Below are 24111 nucleotides of genomic sequence, written 5' to 3' on the forward strand. Positions count from 1 at the left end.
CAGGCTTATATTACTCATTTTGATCCATTATTGTTTCTATAGTAACAGCTCATTCACATGGACTTGTACTTCAGACTCACCACATAATCTAAAAAGCATGTATAATTTATGGATGTGGTTATTTTTCTGGTGTGAGTCTCCAGTGTAAATGCTTAGGTAAGATTTGTTTTATTTTCTAAAGGTTCCCAGAATTAGAAAGACTACAGGATGGCTTGTCTCAACTGGCCTGATTACAGAGTTTCTACAGGAGTGTACTCTTCCTAAGTTTGCTCATAATTAGCCCCCATGTGCAGTTCACTAGGTTCACACACAAAATGTAGGTATTTATGAAAATAATGAGTAAGGACTAAGTAATAGCAGTGTAATAGCAGCATGGAAAGTTTGCTTTTCATAATAAGTCATTAACATAATGTAGAAATGTTATTTTCTCTTGATATCTTTAAAAATAAGGTCATGCTTTCTTTTAAGTATATACCTATATAAAATATCATTAATGACACACACACACTCACACACACACACACACACACACACACACACACACACACACACACACACACACACACACACACACCTTGTTATTTACAACATTCATTCTTTTTGTGGACAACCATGCATTACAGTGGCATGAATACTTGGTACATGAGAATGGCATGCTTCTAGCTCTAACTTTTAAAATGTTTTCTATCTTACAGAGCATATATGTTAACTTACGATCCACAGGCCGTCAAACCTTATCTTTGCATAGAAGTCAGTGATTTCTTTCAGCCACCACTCTGCGGTACGGTTCCGGAAAAAGTCTGGGAAGGCTGCATAGGACCTGTATTTCTGAGTGAGACGAATAAATCACACACAGACACACAGACAGTTGATTATGTCTGCAATGGGTCAGCTATGATGAGCTCCCATCATGCCTTTGTACTCTGATTGGATCTACGACCGAGTGACACATCCCAAATCATCACTGCTCACTCTATCAACTTCACAATTACAGCACATTGTATCGATGATTCTGATATGATGAGGATTTATGAGGAAAAAAAAGGACCAGATAAAATGTGAGATAAAATTTAAAATATCAGGTTTTTCATTTAAAAGGAAATAAATGACAAGGCCTACCTCTATTTGTGTGTCCCAATCTAGAGATTCATCAACAGTGACATTTGGTAAGTCAGGCCACACCTAAAAAAGAAAAAAAAAACAAGTGGACCACAGTTCAATCCAACTCCTTTACTATGAAATGTTCATGCGATTGTGGTTCATTTGTATTTAGATTTTGAATGTGGATGACCTACTTTTCCCCAAACGATGTCATCACCCAACTCAGCTGGCCATTTGATAAACACGTCACTTACAAGACCGTTCTCGAAAGCAGGATATGAGGTCTCATTGCCCGAAATTGCAGGATCCTGATAATAATAATAATAATAATAATAATAAAAAATACAAATAAAACAACAAAAAAGCTATTTAAAAAACAGAAAAACAAACATTTGCTACTTAATTATACTACACACACTACAAATACATGATTTCATCAAGAGACACCAGTATAATGGCATATGAGCTTTTTACATAAATGTAAATCCAGAAATATGGAAGTTCAGTGTTAAAAAGTATTGTGTTAAGAGCTGTGCTACAATTGAAATACTCTTTTCCTCTGTGGCCAGAATTAAGCATACATGTATACAAACATACAAGCAAAGTTATTACTTTCATACTAAATGCATTAACATGTAAAAAATCTTGAAGTTTCACTGTAACTAATGCTGAGAAAAAAATATAGAAATTATTTCATTTTCTGCCACTTTCACCTGCAGTGGGAACCAAATAATTATAGATATTATTAACAGAATACATAATTGGTATTGTATGAATTATTAAAAATTCATAATTAAAATTCATACTGCAGGAATTTCTGTTGACCTTTACACAAATAAATAAATTCTTTATATCTTTCGGTCAGAGGTTTATAGGGGATGAATTTCTATTTTATGGATATATGAGGTAAAAAGCAAGTACTGGAAGTAGAAAAAAAGAGGAAAAACATGCAGATCTAGGTTTATAGGATAAAATGTCATTCCTATTCTGAAATAAAATAGAATTCCAGCATCTTGTTTTAGTGATTTTACATGGAACTCTCAAAATTATGGCATACTTATTAATATGGCAAGACAGATTGTGCTTGAATTGATTCAAATGACATTTGTTTGATCACCTTATCTACAATTGTCTGACATCCACCAAACATGTATGAACATTTCACACTGTGGTGATTTATTGTAATACCTCATCCTTTCCTGGTGTTAATTGCTGCCTAAATCACTGCTTTTTATATCAGCTAGATAAAATGTATTATGTTATGTACTGTCCCTAGCAATGACCTGAAACTTTTAAATCATATTGTATATCACAGTGTTCACCTTAACCTTTTGATTTGATTTCCAATTTCATCGTTTGAATTTGATCCTTCAGTCTCTGTGTCTGTATCTGTTATGCACAATCATTCCAAAGCAATTGCATTTACAATTTTGCAACGCATTGTTCAAGCTGGATGGCTTCAACTGCCTATTTTTGATTTTGAAAATCAATGCTAAAGAAAAGAAGCAGTTCTGCATTTTCCAGGTGACCAATATGACCATGTAAATGTTAGTGAGGGCTTGATTTTAGCTTAGCCAATCAAGTATGATTGATTTACATAATATTAAGACTAGCTAGATCTTGTTTGACTTTATTGTATAAGTAAAACCAGTACACCAGCATAATTTAATAAATATACAAAAAATATGTGGAAGTTTTTGCAAGCGAACATATCAAATCTTTCTCTTAACTCAGTGAGTAATGTAAAAATAAATGCTGTGTACCAGGATGAAGATGAAGCGCATGCCCTCCCCCCTCATTTTTTCAACCAGCTGAGGAAGGTTAGCGAAGTCCTTATCAAGCACAAAGTCCAGCTGCCTCTCCATGTAGTCGATATCTGCATACTGCACATCCTGTCAGGGACCAAAGGTCACAGTCAGCACTCATTTATTCAGGGGGTATCACTGTGCTACTGCGTGTTACTGTGTATCTTAACACGTACATGAGTTCTAGATTAGTCATCTATTATAATGTGAACATTTAAATTAGGAATTTTATTAAAAATGGAATTATACATTTCTTACATAAGGAATACCAGCACTCATCATGTCAGCATAAAGATCTGCAATTTCTGAATCGTTGACATAGCCATAGCGACAAAGCTGAAATCCAAGTGACCAATATGCTGGGAGAACTGGACGGCCAATTATCTGGAAAAAATAAAAAATAAATGAATAAAAATAAATAAAAATAAATAAAAATAAAAATTATATATATATAATTAATGAATTATTATTTTAGAATGAAGCCATTGCAGATTTTTTGGTACATACACACACACACACACACACACACACACACACACACACACACACACACACACACACACACACACACACACACACACACACACACACACACACACACACACAAACATAAAACAATAGTCACATAATTAAATGTAGTATTAATGTAGCAAATGGCCACAGGAAAAAAAAAAATAAATGAAAAACAAGAAATAAAGATTACACCAGTCTATTCATGTTGGGTGGGTTAGCAGTTGGAGCTTGAAAGTTTTTTATAGTAAAGAAAAAAAAAAGATTACTTTGTAAATACAGGTTTTTGTTAATTTTATTTTTTTCTTTTTTGTTAGCTTTTTGCAACTGCATTGGGACACAAGAGGGTGGGCATTACAATGATTTGGAAGTGGGGATTTATGGGTAGTTTATTGCTTTAATAAACAGCTTCATTATCATCATCATCATGTTCTTCTTCTTCTTTTTATTATTGTGTACAATTTTTGCTTATTGCACATGCCAGGATTTCTAGCAAAGGGATTTTTTTTTAAATTACTACTAAAAAGCATATGTTGATTAAAAGGACAGCTCTATGACAGCATAAATAAAACATCTGTATCTCACAAAAAAATCATAAGTGTTTATTACACTACACATCATTATAACCAGTTTAGAAATAAAGATGCATAAAGATGTTCATTTTCATGATCATGTGCAGATATTTATAGATCTTAAATAAAGTATGGCAATTGCTCTGTTTAATTTTTACAAAGAAATAATAGTTGAAATTTTTTTGACGCAGTTACTTTTGACAGTAACTAATACTGTAACGCATTACTTTTTAAATAAAGTACCGTATGGTGTGTTGTCCGTTACTTTTTTAAATGAATTAATTTTGTCTGAAGTGTAGCCTACAGTCTAACCTGTTTACAGCAGAGACGCATTGTAGGATTGTTGGATGCTATCCACTGTAAACACGAAGAAGACGCACTGTGGGCATGTTTCCATTTATTCAGGTCTGTGCGGCAGTAATGGCGAGTCAAGGCGAGAGCAAGACGAGTTTCTCAAAGTGGAAATATGCTCATTATTTCACTTTAGTTGAGCATAAAGACAAAAACTTTTTAGTCAAATGTAAGCTGTGTCTTTCTGGTTCGAAGGTCGTATCTACTGCGATAGCAGCAACTCCAATCTGTCGAAGCTCCTCCAGAAACTCCATGCCTCGACGAAGCTAGAAGATAACCTGGTGTTCTGTTCTACATTGTTGATAGTTTTCATACTTAAGCTGTGAAAGGAACATTTTTAAGGGCTCAACACAACAGCTTTTATGATGCAGAAGCCACTTTAGTTTTTGATTGTGAATATATTATTCAGCTTGTTTTGTTATTTATTTCAGAAATCCTTGTGATATATTCAGTTTGTTCTGGTCTGACTTAAATAAAATAGTGTTTAAAAATTAGTTTGTGTTTAAGTCAGTTTTGTGTTTGTATAGACCATAACGCATAAAAGGGCATTAATGGGAACATTAAAGAACTTTCTTTAAAAAAGTAATTAAAAAGTTACTTTTAACAGTAATGCATTACTTTTTGGTGTAAGTAATCAACAGTAATCGGGTTACTTTTTGAATGAAGTAACTAGTAACTGTAACTAGTTACTATTTCTTAGTAACTAGCACAACACTGCTGGCCACCTAGCAGCTTGTGTGAAGTGAAAATAGCCAACAAGGAACCACACCAAATATGCCTGTTCCACCCTGTGCCCTTTCCCCTTCAGTGAAACACAGCAAAAGATGTTGCTAAATCTCAGTAAGCCATGCACAAGCCCATATAAAGCCGATATAAATTCCAGACTCTTACAATCTTTTTTACACTTTCAATGTCATTCCCTATTGGGAATCAAGCTTTGTTATCTTTAGACCCTTGAGGCTGCTGTGTAAACACAATCCTGTTCCCATGAACACACATACACACACTTACCGCAGTGTATTCTTGTACGACCAGTTCTGGAGTGGGTCCCATCACTATGTAGAAGTCGAGGATCCCGCCGATAGTACGGTAAGTGAGAGCGGGCGTCGGCTGAACCGTCACATCTAAAATAATAATTAACATTAGTATGTTATTATAACTGATTCATTTGGTCCAATATTGAAATTACAAAAATGATCACAGCACCATGTTCTAGCATTTTTAATGTTGTCCACAGAAGAGACAATTAACACTGTACCTTTACTATATTATATTTACAGCCTAAATGTTACTCATTGTCAAGCAAACCTGTTAAAATAATAATCCACTTTTTTATAGTTTTCTTGTGTGTCAGGATATAGAGGATTTTCCTGTGGCCAAATCTCAATTTCTTTTCTTTTAGATTGCAGTTTTATATATATATATATGCTGAGGTAAATTTTACTTTTAAATAAAAAAATCACTCAAATACAACTTGGCAAAGTGACGCGCATGCTAAAAGGTCTCTAAATGCAGCACAACATGTGTGTTTGTTATACAATCACATATTTATAAATGTTTACTCTCTTTAAAGCCAGCATTTTATTTAGTCTCCCTGGTTGTTTGGGACACATTAACACTACACACGTGTCCCTAACTGCATCTAAAAATAGCACGATTAAAACTGGATCCAAATGAGTCTTCAAGTCCAAGCTTATCACTGTTGCTATCACCCAAACCAGGTAGTAAAACTGAATACCAGTTATGGTCATAGAGAGGAATATTTGTGAGCCAAAATATTTGTAAACGTGAGAGGATAAAACTGTAGCTGTAGTCTACAAACTAGGTCTGCAGATATACAGAATAAAGTGTGTGTTTATCTCACCCATTGCATTGCTGTTGAGCAGCAGGACTCCATGAGCATCAGCATTTGGCTCCAAGCCCATATAGAAGGGTTGCACACCGTAACTGTTCAACTTATACTGCAGAGAGTGAAAGAACCAAGTGAATAAGGGATGGAATGGAACAGTTTTTTTTTTCAGCCAACAGTCAGTTAACAGCATGTCCATATTGATCATTTGTAAAAATATAAAATGATAAAGATCTTAGTTACTTAGTAGGAACAACTGTAAATTATAAATATGCTCTGGATCTAGCTTGAGTTTTACATGAACCGTTTGGTTTTGCAGGTGTATATTTAAGTCATCTTTGAAATGAACTGATGTCTTATTTCTTTGTTTTTTCCATAATGCATTTTAAACTGTCATTACTTGTTTCCTTTTTTCTTCAATACAATTCACTTCAGCTAATAACATCTTATAATTATGAGTTCTGACCACTGCAACTGATTTTGACAACGATTCTCAAAATAGCATGAATAACAATGAGTTTTCGGTTTGTATTTATCCCCAAACCCTTTGCTGCCCTCACTTACAATACATGTGCTCTATTCCCATTCATACTTTCATGCAAATTGGCTTAGACTTTTTTCATCAAGCTCTTGTGTCAAATGTGCTTGCACAAGTGGAGCCTCATGGTGTTGTTTGGCCAAAAAAAAAAAAAAAAAAACATGCTGAAAATCAATACAACATGCTATTTTAAATGAAGTAGCATGGCGAGTTTGATTCTGTCAGCTCATTTATTTCAAGAGACCAATACTTATTTTTCATTTTTTGACAATAATATGGACAACTTGCTTCATAGTGGACTGCTAGTGGACTCCATTACAAATTCAGATTTTTTTACATATATAACTGTGTGTGTGTGTGTGTGTGTGTGTGTGTGTGTGTGTGTGTGTGTGTGTGTGTATATATATATATATATATATATATATATATATATATATATATATATATATAATATACTGTATATATCAGCCTTAACAAAGAATCATAAACAGAGTAAACATAGCAAAGGTTGTGCAGAACAGAGCTCTGTCCAAGAACATAGAGCCATCAGAGGAAGCAACAAGATGACTAACAAAAGAACTGGGAGACTGAGATGCTTCAGTCATAAGCATTATATAATATATGGAGAACAAGTATAATTCTTTTAATCTACAATACACCATCAAAACTGTGAAACATAGTGGTGGTAGTGCCATGTTGTTGAGTTGTGATGCTAACCTAACCTTTTACTTTTCAAATTAATTCAGATAGATTTATGGAGCAACACAATATGACAACCTGTTGAAATAGTACACAATCAAATATATAGATTAACTGTAATGACTCTTCTCCAAGTTGCCTGCACTGGCTCTCTAGCAGTCTTAGTAACTGATTTTATCTTATAGTTCTATCCTTAGTTCATAACCAGCTCCATGACTGCCTACTGATGTGGAAAACAGTTTTGCACTCTTCCAGCTTCCAGTTCTACTTTTTTTTTTTTTTAGACAAACTCGCTTTCTTTAAAGATAAGGTTACAGAACAATGAATGGGAGAGTTCTAGACATACTGTCTGGGTATAGGGTGTGTGTGTCTGTTAAGTTATCCTTAATTCACTTACCCCTGGAGGCTGGTCTTTACTGAACATGCCCCATGTGTGCCAGTGCATGTCTTGTCTAAAGCTTGTATGTTCTGTCTCACCAAAGCCGTAGATGTATTGTGATGGAAGTAGAGTTGAAATTTGTATAAACATGTCAGAGAAAATAAAGCCAGGAAGAGACGAGTTCCATCTTCAGGAAAATAATTTTAAACAAACAAACAACAACAAAAACAAACAAACAAAAAAACATAAGCATATTATAAATTGTATAAATTATATAAATTCATTTTAATTGTCTAATATGTTACTTAACATAATCTAGTGAATCTTACTAATTCTATATTAAGTAATTTTAATAAAAAAAAAAAAAAAAACAGCACAATTACGAACTACAAGGAAACATAACACAATTACACAAATAAGACAAATTAATACAAAAATCACTTTATAAACATCTCATTGTATATGTGAATGGATATACAAAAAGTATGCAAATGAAAGTATAGTGAATGCTAATGTTATTGTTATACTCTGACTGCTGGCCATCATTATACTGTGCAAATAGTGAAATCCTGACCTAAGGTTTCTCTTTTATTCAGTTTTAACCCTGATAGAACCCTACAGTATTAAGGTCACAAAATGCCCTTTTCTAGTTGAAATATTCCAGCTAAACTGAGATGATAGTAACAATATCAACTGAAAGAGGCAAAAAAAACAACAAAAAAAAACCTGATGCTCTATCATTAAAACAATTACAGTTTGACCTGAAAATCTGAGCGACTATGAAGTACTGCACTGTGTAACTTATTTACTTGAATAAAGAGTAAAGTGTAATGACTGACAAGGTCACAGGTGCAGTCTGATAAATTACTGTGTGGTCATGTTTGCAGATGATTTATGAATAATAATTATGCAAATGAGGTTTGAGGGAAGGCACAATATTTTTTAAGGTTTTGTTTTCTTCAGTGCTAATTATACCCAACTGCCACCATGGGTTTAGATGAGTCTCCAGGAGGATTAACACTATACCCTATACACTATTCTGGATACATTTTGAAAAGGGCATTTTTGTCTCAAAACCCTCCATGTCTACAATTTCGATTTAAATCGTTTTTTTTTTTTTTTTTTAAGTTGCTCATCTACACTAAAGTGTCAAAAAACCCGCTTACTTCCCTGTAGTAAGTATGTGTCATTTCCGCCTGCAGGTTATTTACTTTCTGGCTCTTTGAGACATTGAGGCAAAGACTAAAAATGCATAATTTTTTAGAAAGCCTCCATTTCACAGTCCACACTGCAATGTAAAAAACTGTGTTTTCACATTTACACACTTTGGAGGTCTTTTCCAAAAGCTACGTTTTTGCATGGATGCAAGGCCAAAATGGTAAGAAATATTTGCTTTTTTAAATAAAAACATATTAGCTAAACATGGCCCAAAGCTGCATTACAAGTGTGAAGCAAATTTCATATAATAACAAAAGAACGAGAATTTTATATATACAGTGGAACCCGCTTATCTCGACCTCAGTTATCTCGACAACCCTATTAAGTTGACGTTTTTGAAGTGGAACCGCCAAATTCTCGCTTTGTCTTAGCATTTTTTATCGGTTATGTCGATTCTTTTATGTCGCCGAACCCTGATATCTCGAGCACAAGGGGGGAAAAATTTGCCATTAAACGTCGGTTATCTCGGTGCAGCCGCAGAAGAACTCGCGGAAGTGGCGGAAAAATCAAGGCTTACAGCTGTTACAGGTGTTGTATTGTATACTGGTGAAGCTCTGCTGTTAGTTAGTGCACATATGCCTTTTGTTGTTAAATGTTATGCGATGAGCGGGAGGCGAAAGCCGTGCTTGGCGGCGCAGAACGTGGGATCCGCAGCAAAAGCATAAAATGAACCCCCGGCAGGATCGGGGGGAATCCGCGGTGCGCTTTGGGAAGAAAAGCGCAGCCGTTGAGAGAGTGCCGGTGGGAAGGCACGTACCGGGATACACATGAACGATAACAACGACCGCCGTGAACCAACATATACCAACAATAACGGACAGTGAGAGTGTGGAAGTTTAAATAGGAGCTGGTGATGATAAACGAGCACCATATGTGCGCGATTGAAGCCGGGAGCTTCAGAGAAAGTGGCCGAGAAAGCACCGGACACGCTGAAGGGGGCCGAAGGGGGCGTGGCAGGTGTATTCCTGACAGATAAACATGTACTGTATGTATTTTTATAGCATGCCTTCATCAAACAAATCGCGGCAACGCTGTTGTGTAAAAAAACCCTTCAAAAACACGTGCATGCACATTCTCATTTATTAACGCACATCATGTACATAAAGAAATTTCAAGCACGTTAATATATTGCCGCCATTTTGATTTTCGTTTATCTTGATCATCGGTTATCTCGATGCTTTTTGGCGACCCCCTAGGACATCGACATAACCAGGTTCCACTGTATATTATTTTGCTTTTAAATAGAAACTAATATGTGCCCTTTAGTTGTAATAATTGATACATAAAATGACTGTTCTCATGGTAAATCACAATGCAGGTACTAAATGAATCTGTTTGAAATGAAATTTGCTTTGTGGGGTATTTTGTGCTTTGTGAAATACCCCCATATGGCTACTCAAAAGACATTTTTTTGATTATTTGCAAGTTAGCAGATTTTTGCTGGTTATCAGTTCTAATTTTACCCACGCACATCTTTATAAAAATCTAATTCATATATTCTCATCACTGTATATCAGTGTGGTCACATATTTCTGAAATAGAATTGTTAAATTGTAAACTTACATGACAGCTCCTGTGCTTTTCCTGATCACCTGAATACCAAACGGCTGCACTGTGACGTTTACTGTGTACATCCTCTTCGCCTCATCTGTCTCTGGAGTGGATGGTAAATCAAGAGGAACAGGAACTTCATAGCGCTTATTAGCTGGATCAAAGATCTGAAGGAGACAAACAATGGCCAGTCTGTAAGATTAATTCATTTATTTAATTTGACTATATTTCATTGTGTGACAGTTTTTACTTTTGTTTGTTTTATTTATCTTTTAATTTTAATTTCATTATACTTCATACTTTTGTATCTAATCAAATCCTAATTCATGCGGGTTTGTACATTACCTTAAACCGGAGAGAGTGTCCACTCAGATATGTGATTTCCACTCGTAGTGCGTCAATGTTTTTGGATAAATTTCGTGGAGCCGGGTATTTATCATTCCATCTGATATTAAAGCTCCATCCATTTGACATTTCCTGTGCAGACTCTGATATGTAGCCATAATCCGTGGGGAAATAACACCATGGCACTCTGTTCAGATTTGATGGCTGGAGACAAATATGGGGAAAATATATTGTGATTGATTAATAATAATACATTATAATCTAATCATTCAATACATACTAAATGAAATACATACAATGTATTTTAGTCTTCAGAAAATGCTGTTTTTTCTATTATGTACAGTAAAAGTGGTAATAAAGCCTGTTTGATTTGTGAAAAAAGTTGTTAATTATATTTAATATATTTATCTATGGCTTCTAAATGTTGTATCTGTCTAATCTCAGATTATTAAAATGATGAGGTGAGAGAACTTGACAGATTAAATGACTAAAGCACCACTGCCCTGCCTTCTTTATCTTGAGATAAGGCAAAGGCTGCAATTCCCACTGGTGCCAGTATTGACAGGTAGTTGGCAACAACTTTGTCAGTAATGTAGGAAAAATCTAAAACAAAAGCAGAGCAGAATGTCTAGGTTCCCTTTCAGGAACTTAAGCTGCGTCAAAAACACTTTGGGAACGCCTCGCGTTGTTCATGCTCTGAATCATGTGTAAAATCCGTCCAATAGGCAGTCGTGACGCCATCGGTGGGTGACGTCGCGTAAACCAGGAAGCTATAAAATGGGTAAGCGATGGTAGTGACATTAGCTTCTGTTTGTTCAGGTAAGTGCTTTGTGTGTGAATCTGTGCAAGTAATGGCAAAGAAGCAGACAAACTTTTGCATGTGTGTCCCTTATGTAACATGAGCTTTGTGTTGTTTGCTTGGAAGTAGAGTATGCTCAATCGCTCTCTCGAGAGATGATTGTCCGTGCTGTTGCTGCATGGTTATCCGCACTTTCCACTCCCGGAGATCACTCTTCGAGGAAAGATCTCCCTCGCGGCTCAGGTCCCGCTCTCGCTGAGGCGAAGCGGTGCTGATGGTTGTGGGGCTTGTATTTCCGCTCCGTATTTCTTCCTTAGAGGAGGCAAGAGTGCTAGCGAGCCCACGGACTCCTCCACAAGATGTGAGAGTTTAGAGTGCAACCTCACTCCCGCGGGTGTCTCCCTCTATTTCCGCCCTAAAGATCGATGCAGATGGAAGAGACCCGCCGCCTTTTAGGAGGCCCCAATGGCTGCAGGGCACTGCTCCAGCTGTTTTGAAGGGTCTGTGACCAGCCTCGAGAGGCTGGTTCCCCTTAAAGATTTCCTGGCAGCTTATGAAGGCCTGCCAGATGTATTTTGGTGGGTCCTACACACAGTAGAGAGGGGCTACTCGATTCAGGGTCCTCTCCTCCCTGGTTCAACCATGGTGGGACACAAGCAGGCTCTGGTCCTGGAACAGGAAGTGCGCACCCTCTTAAGGAAAGGGGCCAATGAGGTGGTTCCTACCGTAGTCAGAGATTCAGGCTACTACAGCCAGCACTTTGTTGTTCCGAAGGATGGCGGAATGCAACTGATCCTAGATCTGCGCTTCTTGAACCGCTTACTCATGAGGCTCAGTTTCAGGATGCTTACTCCCAGGGAGATTGTGTCTCAGATTAAGTCCGAAGACTGGTTTCTCACGATAGATCTAAGGGACGCCTATTTCCACATAGCCGCGAGAGCTGCGTCAACGGGCCATACTCCCTGCATCCCCGCAGCGCTTACCTTCTCGTTTCTCACAAGCTAATGTCACTACCATCGCTCACACGTTTTGTAGCTTCCTGGTTTACAAGACGTCGCCCGCCAATGGCGTCACGACTGCCTATTGGCCGGATTTTACACGGGATTCAGAGCGTGAACAACAGCTCTCGTTCCCTTAGGGAACTAGGGTTATATACGTAACCTAGTGACAAACCAAGTCAACTCAGAATGTAATCATAAAATAAATTTGAATAACAAACATTAGTGATAAATATGGTATATGAAAGTCATTCAGGCTGAAACTTTCCTTCAAGTGTCTGTGGAATTTTATTTACACGTACCACCCAGATGCAGCCTCTTTCATTGCAGGACTGTTCATTTGACGTTTCCCCAGGATAGCAGTCAAAGCGTTGTAAATTGTCAGCGATGGAATTCCAGTTGATTTGGTAATTTTTCCCCAGCTGTAGTTTAAGGTTTTTCAGATATAGCACCTAAAAAGAAAAATCACAATCACAGATTTTACACACACAGTATATGGCAGCATGTTCATCTTGAGTTCTGTTTTTGTTCATGTTCAGCAAAATAGAGAATATTACAGAAGCTCTGTGCATTTTTTTTCTGTTTTATCATGAATTTTCTTATTAGCACAACATAATAACCATTGTTTTTGCATGATATCAAATTCATTTTTCACTCTATTCAACATATCTGTTTTTTATTAATCCAGAGGCAGCAAAAGCATAGAGCAATCCCACAGCATCACAAACATATTTATTTTAATCTGTGATTTCTAACAAACCATTTTTATACAAATTATTAAAATTGGAATCTAATGATTTCCAAGATTTGACAAGAATTAAAAGGAAAGAAAAAAATTCTTATTAATGTGGTGATCACAAGAATATTTAAGTTGTGATTACGAGACAGAAAGTGCATGGCATTTCAGGCCTTCCATAAAATATTCGCTGTGCTTTTTAATTTTCTGTTCATCACAGTTGTAAAGAGTGATAATTTTTGTTACTGCTAACTTTCTTTCTCATAAAACTAGTTTGGATATTTTCTTTTGAACTCTCTCATCACATCTTAGAAGAGATTGTTTTTCTTGCCTTTTTCTTTTATTATTTTTTATTATTTTGTGATTTTTTTTTTTTTATCACACAATACTGGGGAATCTATAAGCTTGCTATTAATGTTTTTATTATACATTTTTTATGTAAAAAATATTTTTTATACCAATAATAATTATAAACTACTATGACTACGACTACTACTACTACTAATAATAATAATAATAATAAAATAATAATAATAATAATAATAATAATAATAATAATAATAAAATAATGAGTATTCTTCTTCTTCTTCTTCTTCTTCTTCTTCTTCTTCTTATTATTATTATTATTATTATTATTATTATTATTAAAACATTTCAATTTAGTATCACTACAGTTCTATATAGAATTGGCTACTCTTTGGTATCCTTATGTATTACCAATTTTAATGATAATGTCACTTGGTATTGCACTTACCTTCTTCACTGTTTGATACTTAATGTTAGCCTCCGGCAAGGTAGTGACCATATTGTCATCAGTGACAGTCACGGTCATGGGAGGTGTGCTCTGTCCTAAAACAGTGATATTCTCAAACACCAGATTGTTTGGATCAGCATAGCCATTGTGAAGAACTTGCATGTTCAGCACTCCCTGAAAGAAACAAACAATTTTATTACATTGTATACTGGATTTTGCCCACACCAGTAAGCTCACACTGATTATTTACATTACCAAAATCCAAAACCAATTCATTATCATTCGATGGTATGATTTGATTCTCTTCATTTGACATCTGCACTACAAAAAGGTCTTCATCTTCCCAAAGCCCTAATCATAATCCATTAGTTGCACTCATTCTGTTTACTTGAGCTAACAAATATTGATTCCACATTGTGAGCCAGATGAACTTTGGCAAAGCTAGATCCACAAGTGTTGACACACAAGCTACTCAGCAAACATCTAAATAGGTATTCTGTAAAAAGACTAATTGTTGAGTATAACTGCATATCACTGAATATAAAAGTACACGTCATCGAGTATACAGTACCATCCAGCACACTAAAAGCAATCAACACATTTTTATGTAACACATATGTCATTTGGCTGACGCTTTTATCCAGGGCAACTAACAATTATCTCTTTCATACAACTGAGCAGTTGAGGGTTAAGGGCCTTCCTCAATAAATTCCAGCAGTGGCATCTTAGTAGTGCTGGAATTTAAACTCACAACCTTCTGAACTACCACCTCCCTCCTGCAATATGTTATAATGCATGAATGTGTCCTTTTTATTCAGCTGCAGAGGAATTTTAATTTTCTTACGGTGTGCACATCATTCGCTCGTCAACTGTCCAGAGGCATTTAGTGTTAACATCACCACAACCATTAGATTATCAAGTACTTTAATATTAATTCAATGGGGTAAACAAGTGTTCCTTCAACTTGTTTGTACTTTAACAGTTTTCTTTTTATGCTTGTCTCAGCAAAATGTCATCCAAATGCACTTACTGAACTAAAGCAAGCGAAAAAGAAATCACATTCTGTATCATTCTGTTGCAAAGTGTTTAGATGTCCCTCATTCCTGATTTAACCTAATAAAAATGAAAGAAAGATTCTTTTTATTTTTTCAAATGTTGTTTGTCAGCAGCTATGTTTACATGCACACATTTTTAAAAGTCTGAATAAAAAGTTTGCAGTTTCAAGAGAAAGGATTCTGTTTTATTAATTACAGAAATGCACACATCATCTATAAGCAAAACAGATATAAAGCATTTACAGAGCTCTTCAACATATTTATTGTTGCTTTTACCTTTTTTTTTTTACTTACTTTTTCAGACATTGTAAAGTGTTCTGCCTTTTTTAAAATACTGAATTGTCTGTCAGTTTGAGTACAGTGACCTAGCCATTATTGTAGAGCTGAGGTACAGTACAGTGTAATAAAAATGGGCCATTTTAAAGGAGCACATCATGACCCAGAAACACAAGCTGGCTCGAATAGCAGAGTGAATCACCCCTGAGTCACCCACCTTATTCAACTGAATAGAAAATTAAAACCAAATTGGCCTCAATTGTTTTGCTCCAGAGATATTCTTACAGTGGGGTATCCCCATTATCCCCCCAGTGGGGTGTGAAAGAACTGCAATGTAATTTTTTTAATAGAAAAAAATTAAATAAAAACAGCAGATGATCCATTTGCATAGGTGAATTAAAAACTCTGATATTCACTGACGCTTTATGTAGGCACTGGATGAGATGTATTTATGTAAAACATTTTTTGTGAATTAAAAACAGCTGAACAGATGATTGGATGTAAGTGTAAAGACTTTGTATTGTCACCCAAATGCACAGCCACGGAAAAGTAATGGTGATGTAATATTGATATAATAATGTAATCATGATGTAATATTATGTTTTCCTGTGAAACAGATTGTGAAAGAGATCATCCACTGCCTTCTACATTATAGAAATCCAATCCTAATTGCATTAAGTTCATTCTATTTTGATTTAATGTGCATTCTATAAGCTCAAGCTGTTATATAAATGTTATATTAGAAATGTATTATTAGTTTTGATGTAAGCATAGCTACTAATGTGATAATAGGATTTAATTGAATTTAGATTATATTTCTATTAGCTATATATGCATGGTTAATGTTAGGATGATATATAACAAAAAGACAACCTGGAACAAAGAGTTAAAGCACTGTTAATAGTTAGTATGATGTTTAGAAGACCTACTTGAACAACAGAGAACTGGTAATGGATGTAGGACCCAGATGAAACAGTATCTAGAAAACAAAAAGCGCATTGAGAATTTCACATACACAAAGATCACAGGGCAAAAGGATAATACTGGTGCTTTAATCAGGAATACACATCACCCAACAATTTACTTGCACTGAACCGTTATTACACATACTGAATGTTTATGTTGGTACACTCAGAATTAAGCAGCACACATCACCAGTTTGGATTCTTTCATTTCAGTGAACCTGTCAGCAGCCTGAGCAAAATGCCAAATCGAGGGTGACAGATAATTTCGGGTGCAAGAACAAAGTTCTAGACAGATCCAGTTGTGTGAGTAGGATAGGTGAGTGAGTGAGAGTTCTGGACAAGCTTGATGACCTGTGGATGAAATCTTTTTCTTCAAATTATGGGTCACCTCAAACTCCTATAGCATTTAACTAATGGTTGCAGTGTAAAGAGAATGTGTTGGGTTCTGTCAATGATAATATTATGGGCTCTCTTGATGACCCTGCAGAAAAAAAAATCGGTTTCCAGTGATAGGAATGTTTCCCCTGAGATGGTCTGAACAGTATTAATCATCCACCGAGTTCAGAGATTTGTGCAGAAAAGTTTCTAAACCAGAATGCCACTGATGAAATGCTTCCAGAGGTATCTCTCTTTTTTTACCTCATTTTAGAGGGATGTGCCAAATTTCTTATGTGTTCTTATTACAATCATGGATAAGACTTACTTTTTATTAAAAAAGATGTATTCCAAGAACAAAGATGATATAAAGAGGGAATGCCAGAGAATTTAATGGGGTTTACCCTTCCACACTTTTTCTCCTCTATGTGCAAACAAAGTGTGCACAATGTTTCCTTTTTTGTGGGTCAACATTTTGCTCTTGCTGCATTCATTGAGATATTGTAACCAGATATTGTAATAAAGATATTGCCAGATCATTCTATAAGCTCTTTTATCAACCCAGTGTGAAGTCCAATGACTGCAGAGTCATCTACAAATGAATGGTAGAGTTGCACTGGAAGGCATCAACACAGTTGTATGTAAAAAAAACGTAAAGTGTAGGACAAAGTATACAGCCTTGGCTGTCGGCTGCATGTTAGATCTTTCAAAATTGTTTTAAGGGACTTGTCATTACCTGCCTGTACATACATCAATTGGTGTTTTATGATAAAAAACAAACAAACAAAGAAACAACAACCAAAAAACATAAAAACAAACAAACAAACAAACAAATCCATGCCCACATAAATCACCCAAAACCTTATGTGCATAATTATAAAATGTATGTTTGTCACAAAACCCAGACAAATAATCACCTATATCCACCATACCCTAAGTAAAGCATGGTGGTAGCATCATCACACTATTGAGCTAGAACTAGTGCTTTAGTCAACATCCTGGATAGCCCCAAATACCAATCTATTTTGACTTAAACCTTTTTTAGATATTTGATACTGAGGAAAAATGACAAGTTCCAACAGGTTAACAACCTAAAGCCCAAATTTAATAAATGAATGGCTCATGGCCTGCATGTCAGATCTTTCAAAATTGTTTCAAGGAATGTACCTTCAAAAATTTATTGTTTGTTTGTTTTATCCATGTCTGAGTTATTGGCTAGCAAGGAGTGCTTTATGATTAAAAACAAACAAACAAACAACAACAAAAATCCATGCCCACTTAAATCATCACAAACTTTATAGCCATAATTGTAAAATATATGTCTGTTACAAACCAAAGCATGGTGGTGGCAGCATCACACTACTGTATGGAGCTGTATTGGGGCGCTAGTCAAGATCCAGACTAGTTTAAAATACCAATCTCTCTTTATTCACACCTCTTTTAGATATTTGAAGCATTTGAAGAAAAATGTCCCAGCATGATAACAGTCACCAAAGTCAACAAATGAATGGCTTCAGAAAATGATCAACCTTTTGTAACAATCCAGTTGAAACCAACATCTAAAACCTACAAAAAAACCTGTGGAATAACTTGAAAAAGTACACAGGAGATCTCTTCCTATCTGATAGATCAAGAGATTTTTATTTGCAAAGGAGAGTGGAGTAAAATTCTTACCCTGAGATTTTATGACAGTGAATATTTATTCAAAAAAACATTAGTTTGTTGTGCAACCAAGTTACTGTGAGATTTTTTATTTCTTGATTTCTTATTATACCTAAAATGTTTCTTTACTTTTTGTTTTATTTGGACTGTGTTGGCTGCTTTATCACACTAAAGATGGATAAAGATCTGACAATATATTTTGGTTTCTTTATGGTTTTATAGACTTTTTATAGCCACTATAACTGTCTCTGTCCTTGGTGAAGGTAATAAAGCTAACTTTTACTCTTGCATCAGAAATATGCAAAAAATATGAGTACTCAAATATACGAAATGACTCTGGCTGGGTTATACACCCAAAACATACACAAACTTCCTAAGAAAACACAACACAACAATACAATACAGGTACAACCACGCACACACACACACACACACACACACACACACACACACACACAGCAGGCAACATTTCCTTTTTTATCTCTCATACACAAATATATTACATTGCATTTCTCTGCAACTTTTACACTCAGAAACACACTGCCCCCAACACATACACATACACACACATTTACACTCAAACACACCTACACACACTCTTTTTCTCTCTCCCACACTGTTATCAGTGAAAGGCACATGTATTTGTTATGATGAAATAAAATAATTTTTTTCAACTGATAACAACATAGATAGACTTTTATACCAGAATAGCACTGATAAGAAAGTCATTAGAGAAGATATCTCACACATCCAAAAAAAACACCCACACACCCAGATAAGAAACGAGAAGAAGAAAATCAGCACATTTCCTTGTAATTAGTACCTCGAGAATTTCCATCGTCCCAGAACAGCTCGCCTGATGCCTGGTTGTTGTCATCGAGTGCAATGATCAGGCCCATAGGAGAACGCCGACTGCAGGAGCACACATGCTTTCATCATCACACACTTCTTTTACTAGGAACTAAATAAGAGAGACTCAAAAGCAGAGACTTTGAATTTCTTTGAGCTTTAATTCCAACATGCCATTGGGAGGTTTTTAGTTTCTTAAATGAAGCCTGAGACAGAGAGAACCATTGTTCATGTTCATTAGCACTTTAAAGCACTGCACATGCATTACAGCATTAGTAACTGCTATTACTAGTTTATTTATTTTGGGGAAAACAATTAACAAAATGTTTTTTTTTTTAGAAAATTGCAGGCAGGTACAAAGAAAAATAGCTGTGTGAGCAGGAATACAAACAATCCCTCGCCCATCTCTTGTAGAGACCAGTTATGGCCTCAAGTGATGTAGTGGAGGTTAAGGAACTGCCAGAGCCGCAATTCACACAGCATGCTGACAGTGCTGCCATTTCTTGTTTTGTTTTTTTCCCCCAGGGTTTTCCAGTATGTTTGGTGCATAGTGCTAGGGTTTCTATAAATTACATATGCACTAAACCAGACATGCCCATGCCATATATGAGATAAGGAAGAAACTTCTTTTCTATTTTAAAACTCTATTGTGCTATAAATGCGATTGATATATTACAATCTATCTATCTATCTATCTATCTATCTATCTATCTATCTATCTATCTATCTATCTATCTATCTATCTATCTATCTATCTATCTATCTATCTATCTATCTATCTATCTATCTATCTATCTATCTATCTATCTATCTATCTGTTTGTCAAACCTTGTATATGTTTAACATTTACATCCTAAATATCCTTAATGCCACAAGTTAAAAACTCTAACACCCTTCCTTTATCACTTTATCAATTTATAATTTCTTAATCAGTTCATGCCTTTACAAACCACCATCATCACCATCATCATCATCTTCATCACCACCATCATCATCATCATCATCATCATCATCATTATTCTCATAATCAACTACCTTACAGGGAAATGTATATAATGTATAACATTTATGTGTGTGTGTGTGTGTGTGTGTGTGTGTGTGTGTGTGTGTGTGTGTGTGTGTGTGTGTGTGTAAGCAGAGGGTAGAGTTACCTATACACAGTAGTGACTGCAGGTCTTTGGATCGGCAGAATGGCTCCGCCCCTGATGTGGAGACCCATTTTGTCTAAAGGCATGGACAATTTAACATGCTGTTTACGCTCCTTGATTTTCTCTTCCTGCATAAAAAAGATACACAAATCATAATCTTTGACTTCATCACTAATCTCTTCCTCCTCATCATCATCGTCAATTCAATAAACAGCTTGTACCACCTTCTTGTTAATCATCTTCATTGACACTGCCATCACCAATATCTTTCACCAAAGCAAAAAAAGCTTAAGCTTTCACACAGGTACTTAACATTATAGCTATTTTACACAACTCCAGATCATAATCTGGAGCAAAAACAGAGGCATGCGTGGCAAGGAAAAACTCCCTGAAACCTCATGAGGAACAAAACTTGAGATAAAATAGACTAAAGCAGACAGATTATAAATCATTAACCTTGTATATGATGTAAAGTCTACTCTCAAAGAATAGAAACCTAATTATAGTTTACAACTATACTGTAGTTCAGATATAAAACCTGTAGTACTGTAGCTCAAATAAACCTTTTTACTTTGTGAGTTCGTTGTGTTCTTTGTATTTATGTACTCACTAAATTTCAGCATTTATATTATTAAAATTACCTGCATACCTGGTTGTACCTCTAGGGATGCTAGATGGTTCTTGTGAACACTTAGATGTAGAATTTGAGAGAACTATTTTTTCTTTAGATCATGTCCTTCAAATGGCACACTCACTCATAAAATCAGGGAAAATGCAGACTAATAGCACACACTTATTTTTAATCTCTATTTAATCTCTTAACAGCATAAAAGCAGTAGAAAACATAATCATAATTCATTGGCACTTTATAGGCAGGCCGATCAAATGCTGTTATGTTATAATAAAACATGTTGGTAACAATATCCATTAAAAAAAAATCTCTTTCTATCTCTATCGATCTGATAATGTTTAAAGACAAAATGACTTTGCGAAAGATAATTAATATATTCATCTAAAAAGACCATAATCACACTGCTTCTCTAATATGCCTTTTATGCCCCATTTTCTCTCTCTCTCTTTTTCTCTCTCTGTTTCAGTCTATATCGCCACAGTGCTGTCTATGAGCAATTTCAGATTTTATACTCTTCATTACTCAACTCCATAAGGAGCGTTTCTCTTCACTACTCATCTACCCATTCATCCATCTCAGCTGGGATCACTCTTCACCCAATAGCTGATTGTGAAGCTTATAATTGACAAAGTGCAACACACACACAGAAAAACATGGAAACACTAAAACACTGTCCATCTGGACCTGCCATGACAAGAGGCTTGAGCTTAAGCTTGTTTTATCTTTTGCATGAGCAGTGCTCATTAATCTCTGACAAGAAGCTGGAGAAGCTCTTGTCCTTAATCAACATGTGTGAAAATGCATCAGTTTTTTTTCAGTCGCCATTCACCGCTCCATCTTGGAACTCATTTCACACTAATCTCACACTTATGTGCTTGAAAATATTAATCTAATTATGGATTCAGAACTCTAGCACTATTACACATACATCAGCAGGTGTGCTTTACTCTATAAGATAAATGGGCACATTGTAAATGACTTCAGTGTAAAACCTTTAAATAAATCCTTTAAATAAACAAAATGTTATTCAATTTATCATTTTCTCCTTGAGACCACTTTGGATAGAAAAATAAATAAATAAAATTTTGAATTTTTAACAATAACACACTACGACCTAAATCTTTAAATGTATTATGTTCATTAGAAGCTTTAAAAAAGATTTGTAAACAGAAGGAAGCATTAAATGTGAATAATGTGTGAAAAGTATATTCCTTCTAGACTTTGTGCAGTGTAAAACAACACAGGGAGAGATCATTATACAGAGAGAGAGAGAGAGAGAGAGAGAGCAGCATAACTGCAAGATAACCAAAGATGTCTTACTAAGATATTGAAATAAATGGCTTAGCTGGTACCTGCACTTTGGTCAAGAAGAACATTTCAAAATATGAGTTTTCAGCTGTTAACCAATATTATTTTTTTCACAATATATTAATACTCTACTCTTTAGGTAAACCAATAATAAGTCACATAGTTTTCTTTCTCTCAAGAATGTACTAGAATGTACTGCTACATATGTATTTTCCATATTCTCGATCTATAATCTCTAATAGTTTTTATAATCCTATTTCTAGTATACATTTTACTTCATTTGATCTCTTTGAATAAATCTTATGAACTCTTTTTTATTTTTAAAGCATTTGGCAGACCCCCTTTTTCAACCTTTTATCTAATTTATATAACCGAGTAGTTAAGGGGTTAAGGGCTTTGGCTTTGCTCAGGGTCCCAGCAGTGGCAGCTTGGTGGCACTGGGATTTGAACTCATGATCTTTCAAGCAGATGGCCAACATCTTATCCACTGAGCTACCACTCCACTTTTAACCCTATGGACCAGTCATTAAAAACATTTCCCTGTATGTTGTACTGTGTATGGTTATATGTAAAAAATATATATTTGTACACAAATGCAATTCCATTATATATATATATATTCTAAATTAATTTAATGCATTTATTGCATCTTAATGTTATTCAAACAGTGGAGTGAACATGTGGGTTGGTTAGATTACATTATTCAGAGTATCTCTACTCAGTGTGTGAGAATAACTCCACAGTGTGCTTGTGACAAAATGTTGATATTATTATCATATTAAAGGGGCTGCATATACATTGTATAATAATTTGTATTTGTATTCACTAGACCTGGACAGCCCTATGTACTGGCATTTTTGTGATTTTGTATTTTACAATAAATGGCGGTTTCAAGTATATGGAAGTAAAAGTAATAGAGATAAAAAATAAAATAAAAATAAAAAAAGTTCATGACATCTCTGGACTTATGGGTGTACTGTATGTTGTGTATGTGATCTTACGGTCTCATAGTTGTACCACACAGCATCAGGAATGTATGCTTCAACTGTATCAGCACCCTGTAACAGCAAATCATATAAATGAATCGGCAGCAAAAACAACAACAGCAACAACAACAACAACAACAATAACAATAAAATTAATAATAATAATAATAACAATAATAATAATAATAATAATAATAATAATAATAATAATAATAATAATAATAATAATGACAGATTTTATTATTACTTTTTCCCCACCATCACAAATAATGAGCACATATTTAAATCCATTATCAGATAAACTGAAGGTTGTTGCGAATAATTTCCAAATAAACAAAATATGTATAAAACAAAAGCATGTCAACATGAGTGTGCATTTTGTTAATGAGGCAATGAAAAAAAGATTTCTTTGTTTCCAGCCATGTAGATGTGCAGTGAATATCTAATGCAAAACCAGGTTTATAGCAGCACTAATAAATCATCATTCTGAGAGACATCTTGACTGCTTTGAGACACTGCTTATTTTTTTTTTACTCATTAGTCAGATTTAATGTAGTAAATGGCAAAAAGAAAATCAACTGTCTTCAACTGACAGAAACAGGCTTCTGCAAATTTGCATATGCAAGTGCCATTCTCAAAGTGACCTGAGGG

General features: G+C 35.1%; 1 protein-coding gene across 1 annotated transcript in view; it reads right to left on the bottom strand.

Moving 5' to 3' along the window:
• Positions 1-24111, bottom strand: part of si (sucrase-isomaltase (alpha-glucosidase)) — a 77379-nt gene that overhangs the window by 14655 nt on the left and 38613 nt on the right. Inside the window, exons 20-35 of the mRNA XM_046864475.1 lie at positions 23476-23532; positions 20539-20663; positions 19362-19450; positions 16466-16515; positions 14206-14379; positions 13018-13167; positions 10919-11122; positions 10586-10740; positions 7823-7991; positions 6204-6300; positions 5351-5463; positions 3165-3290; positions 2865-2993; positions 1296-1409; positions 1120-1182; positions 715-828 (exon numbers count right to left, since the gene is read on the bottom strand). Coding sequence (XP_046720431.1) covers positions 715-828; positions 1120-1182; positions 1296-1409; positions 2865-2993; positions 3165-3290; positions 5351-5463; positions 6204-6300; positions 7823-7991; positions 10586-10740; positions 10919-11122; positions 13018-13167; positions 14206-14379; positions 16466-16515; positions 19362-19450; positions 20539-20663; positions 23476-23532 — 1929 coding nt within the window. The remainder of the gene's footprint in view (positions 1-714; positions 829-1119; positions 1183-1295; positions 1410-2864; positions 2994-3164; positions 3291-5350; positions 5464-6203; positions 6301-7822; positions 7992-10585; positions 10741-10918; positions 11123-13017; positions 13168-14205; positions 14380-16465; positions 16516-19361; positions 19451-20538; positions 20664-23475; positions 23533-24111) is intronic.

Source organism: Silurus meridionalis, chromosome 13 (genome assembly GCF_014805685.1).
Source record: "Silurus meridionalis isolate SWU-2019-XX chromosome 13, ASM1480568v1, whole genome shotgun sequence".
Taxonomy (NCBI): domain Eukaryota; kingdom Metazoa; phylum Chordata; class Actinopteri; order Siluriformes; family Siluridae; genus Silurus; species Silurus meridionalis.